Source organism: Electrona antarctica (assembly GCF_951216825.1).
Source record: "Electrona antarctica genome assembly, chromosome: 23".
Lineage (NCBI taxonomy): Eukaryota > Metazoa > Chordata > Actinopteri > Myctophiformes > Myctophidae > Electrona > Electrona antarctica.
The window spans coordinates 5,934,887-5,940,122 of NC_136804.1; the positions used below are offsets into that span (position 1 = coordinate 5,934,887).

The following is a 5,236-nucleotide window of genomic DNA, read 5'->3' on the forward strand; positions in this document are numbered from 1 at the left end:
TTGTATATCAGCTGTTCTCTGTGCGCAATACTGTTGGGCTTTGAAGTATAAATGTCTCCTAGGGTGCATCTCACTAGCCAACTCACAAGAGGAGGTTGAATGGACTGAAACCAGCGCTCCCCAAAACAACAGGTTTGGAGATCTGTTGGGAATTGATTAAATGAAACAGTCACCCGTGCGCCCAGTCCCAATGTTTGTAAACAAATAATTGGTCTATACAATCTAATCTTATCCACGGTAATACAATGGTCAGGTAGGACACCTACTGGTTGATAAGTGGTACTGCATGAACGTCAAAGCACATTTTATCCTCTGCACAAACATGCTTCAAACTGTTTAGACTAGACAGAGCAGTGGTTCTCAGACCACTTTCAATCATTATTCACTATTCAAATAGTGAGGAGGACATGAGTGTGCTCACTGATATATCTTTTGTATTCTTACAGAACAAAATACTTCCAGGCAGACATCAGAAATCCTCTCTTCAAATGTCACATTTTTAATTACAAAAAACATTACAATTAAAACAACAGCAAAACAATATTAGCCTGGCTAATAAGCCAGACTCATATCACACTGTCGTGTGGTAATTTTCTTTTTTCCCATTCACTAGGCCTACTGTTAAAAATCTAGAAGGTGCTATGTTGTTTCTTATCTTCTTATCCAGAGTACGAGCCCTTTTAAGATTGCTCAGTATCTGGTTACAAACAATATTACCGGATTTGTTTGAACTTGACATATAGTGATATTTTGCATCTTTATTATGCATCTCCATTTTATCTCTGAATATACTGTCTATACCTGCATGATTTGTTATACATTTCAATATCGAGGCCAATTCCTTCCATGCTGGCCCATAGTTCTCTATTTCTTGTTTGAATGCGATATGTAATCTAGAGTCTAGATTACATATCGCATTCAAACAAGAAATGTTGAAGAATTTCAAGATGATATGACAGGACATCCAGATGTGTTACACCTCTGTTACACCATCTCAAAACATGTCTAGGGCTTGATTTGGGAAATTAGAAAAGCTCTCTCTTGCATTATTAATAAATATAGATAATGTGCCATATCACTAGGCTATACAACACAGTTGGTATGGGAATGCCATTCAAAAAAAAGAAAAAAAAACTTTTTTCCCCAAGATGTGGGTCCCCAACCATTACGCTCCTCTGAATTCCATTGGCTATATCTTTAACAAACATTACAGTATATTTAATTTCAGATCAGCATCACTGTAGAAGCAAACCCATAATTGTACAATAATGTTGTTGTTCTTTGTTCTGCAAAGTTTGTGGAATAATACAATCCATGCAAAACATACTGGGATACATAATAAAAGGTACATACCAATTAATTAAATAACTGATGAAACTCTCAATGGAAAATGATCAAAAGCAAGTGCAGTAATGTCTATAATGTGCTATTTACACCTTGCCACCTTCACCAAAATGTCTTGTTTCATATCATCAAATTAAATGTTATGCTATTTCAAAAGGTCAGCTGTTTATTAATCAGATGGAATAATCAATTAGCCTATATACAAATTACAGTTTGTTGCAACCCAGTAAAATCCAGAGTATTCGTTTAGCTCACCATGTGAAGTAAGTGGTGCAACTCCGTGTGGGGGACCCCAGGGGGGGGGGGGGGGGGGTCCAGACCCACAGGAACGCACCCAGGTGCCAGCCCGATTCCGGCGAGCCGCCCCGTGTCCGAAACGGTTGAGAAATGACAGAGTTACCGTGTGGGGGTCCCTCTACTGTACCCTCTACTGTACTGTACTGTCACTGTACTGTACTGGCACAGCCAAAATCAGCATATATACAGTTAATATGTGCGTGTGTGTTTGTGTGTGTGTCAGGTTGCGCACAGGTGGTGAAAAACAACCACGCTGTTTTCGTGCTCAGACGCACACAGCCACCCACAGTCAATCTGCCACCCACCCACCCACACACATAGTCACTTAATAAAGGACAACTTTAGTTTTTTTCAACCAAGGTTCATGTTGTTATTAAAGAAAGTAAAAGATGAGTGTTCATTTTTCTTCATTTGTTGCTTTCTTTCGTTTTAGGGATTTTAGCGGTTTTTGACAGGGGGGCGGGGGCATTCAAGCATGGGGCTAAATATGTATTTTTTAACATTTTATAGCGATTTATTTTTGTATTATTTACTCTAGTCCTACTAAACCCCAAGAAATTATATTTGGCCACAAAAGATCACGAGATCTACTGAATGTGTCAAACTGACATATTGAGCCTAAGACACACAGTGTTGCTTCCCCCCAGTAGGCTACCTTCACATTCAGTAGATCCTGTGATCTTTTGTGGCCAGATGTAATTTCCTGGGGTATATTAGGACTATAGTAAATAATAAAAAAAGAAATCGCCATAATATTTTGTAAAGAAATACATATTTAGCCCCATGCTCGAATGCACCCACCCCCCCTGTCAAAAAACGCTAAAATCCCTAAAACGAAAGAAAGCAGCAAATGAAGAAAAATTAACACTCATCTTTTACTTTCTCTAATAACAACCTAAAACATGAACATTGGTTGAAAAAAACTAAAGTTGTCCTTTAAGGAAGTGGTTGCACAACTTAATAAAAAACAATTTTATCATGATGATGATTGTATGATGATGAAGTCATCAAGTGCCATCAAAGTTTTGTAAAACGTCGATAGACTTGGCTGCAACGACGTCATAGTTTACTGTGGCACCCACTAGGTCTACATCAGAGTAATATAGTATGAGAGTGGCGACACTAACGTTGACTCCCATTGTAACAATGGAATGCGGAAGTGCTCATTCTATCTCAATGGGATATAGTTCAAGCCATAGGAGCATTTGGAACTATAGCCCATAGGCACCCGCTTTGCGGCGAGATCAAAGCGTGTCGCTACTCTCCTACTCTACACTCTGGTCTACATCATAGTGTACTATGGGACCCACTACAGGAGGGCACACACAAAGCCATGCGTTGGAGTGGCTAGCGCCGCTCAATTCTCTTGTCTACAGCATGTAGCATTGACTTAAGGCTTGCCCAGAAAACACGTTGCTTTCGCTCATCTTCTGGCCACTCGAGGTAAGTCTGCTGCATGAGCAAACTCCTTAGTTTTAGGAACTTCTTTGGCAGAGAGTCCATTGGAATCGGCTCCAATAGAATAAAAACTAAAGAGTCTTCCTGCACACTTATGGCTCTGTGTTGGGCAAAGAAAAGCTCGTAGTTGCACCAGTCACTCTGGACAAAGTTTCTGGAGAGCACAAACAGTGTCTTGTAGCTGGCCTCGACACAGTTAATGATGTTGTCCATGATCCATTCGCCAGGGACAAAGTCACGCTCGTGAATGCAGAGAGAAAGTCCCGATACCTCAAGAGATGGCGTCAGCTGACTGTCAACCCAACCGGAGTCATGATGGCTGTAGGAGATGAAAGCATGATATTGAAACGACGCATTCGCCAACATGTCGGCCCGCTTCTGGCCTCTCCTTTTCACCCTGATCCACACCCACAGCATCTTTGCATACCACATCCCATCACAAACATAGAAAACGAGACCCAGGCCCGCACAAATGGCAAATGTCACAGACACCGACACTGCTGCCTGAAGTGACTTATCACAAGCCAGCTTACTTGTTTTATACTCGGAGAGTGGCAGACCGGCCGCTGATGGCGGGATGCTGCATGTATATTCCAAAGGCCAGTCAGAGAGCAAAGTCTTATTCAGAGCATTCAGAAACCAAAAAGAATCACATGAGCATGCGAAAGGATTGTCTCCAGCTTTGAGGACCTGTAGCCTCGGCAGGCCCAGGAAGGACTCTTTGGAGATCACCGTGATGGCATTATGGTCGATGTACAGCCTGAGCAGATTTGGGGCATAGACATCCAGCGGGAGGGCCTGTATGTTGTTAGAGCTCAGATAAAGGTGAGTCAGTCGAGGGAATTGCAACAGGATCTCCCGTGATATCGTCGTGATGGCCGTTTTGGATAAGTCAATTCTCTCAAAATGCGGAGAAAGGTATTTGAAAACAGTGCTGCCCAGGTTGTTGTTCCGTAGGCTCAGCTCTTTGAGGTGAGTAGGCCATGTGCATGGCTGGTCCGTAGTGATGGTATTGTCACTCAGGTCCAAAGACTCCAGGGCTTTCATCTGATGTGTCTTACTGGAGATGAAGGACAGACTGGCAAACCGGTTCTTGCTCAGAGATAGCCATCTGAGTTTGGGGAAGACAGAGGTATATGAGCATGACGGCCACCAAAACCCATTGTCTGACAGTAGGTTATCCGAGAGATCCAGTATCTCCAGCGATGGTATTGCCGCTATGAGGTCGCATGGTGAAATGGTCATTCTTCCATGGGAGAACTTTACATAGGTCAATGAGTAGAGAGTGTCAACGCTGATGTTAATCGTGGGGTTTTGGTACTGGTGATGGGACACGCCATCAAAGATCAGAGAGCGAAGGTTGTTCGAGTGGTTCATACTAGGGAACTGAAACCCCTCCGGTGTGTCTTCGTTATAAAGTATGTTTACCAATGCAAACGTATCAATAGGGGAAAGCCATACATTTTTGAAAATCTGAACCATAAAAGTGCTATTAATCAAAGTGTTCACAAATGTAAGATTTCGTAATAGTGGCATTTTTGACAAATTCTTAAAATGGTCACCTGACACTTTGCAGTAATCTGGAAATGGCTTAATAAATGTTAATTCCCGTGTTTGGGTCTCATTTAAGTCCTTGAGTAGAATCCCAAATATGTCCAAATTCTGGCATTCAGTCATGTTGAGTGTAAATGTCTGGAGAGACTTCAATTCTGCAAGAGCACCAGAATCATATCGTTGCCACTTATTTCCTGCTCCCAACGTGAGATGTTTCAAAGAGACGTTTCTACAGGGAGTGAAGTCATTGTAGTTCAACGACAGAGCATTTATACTTCCCAATACAAGGATTTCCAAATGTGTCAGTGTCTGAAATGAAGGTGGTAGGCGATAACTGTCATACAGGTTGCTTGACAGGTCAAGGATTTTGAGCTGTGGCAACAGAATTACAGGAATGGCAAATAAGGAATTGTGAGAAATGTTCAGAACTTGGAGTCTCTGCATTCGTTTAAACACCATGGGAGATATTGCCCGGAGGTTACAGTGGTCTGCTTTAAGGAAGCAGAGCTGGAAAAGTCTGACAAAGGGAGCTTCGTCCAGTTGTGCAATGTGGTTGTAAGAAACATCCAAATATTGTGTGTTG

At 42.0% G+C, this 5,236-nt stretch overlaps 1 protein-coding gene across 1 annotated transcript; it reads right to left on the reverse strand.

Annotated features, from left to right (window-relative positions):
- Positions 1–2,988: 2,988 nt before the first annotated feature.
- Positions 2,989–4,581, reverse strand: LOC306916343 (toll-like receptor 1; the record flags this gene model as incomplete). Its single annotated transcript, XM_079494177.1, has 1 exon — positions 2,989–4,581. One exon carries the CDS (start codon positions 4,579–4,581, stop codon positions 2,989–2,991), a length of 1,593 nt encoding a protein of 530 aa, XP_079350303.1.
- Between the last annotated feature and the right edge of the window lie 655 nt (positions 4,582–5,236).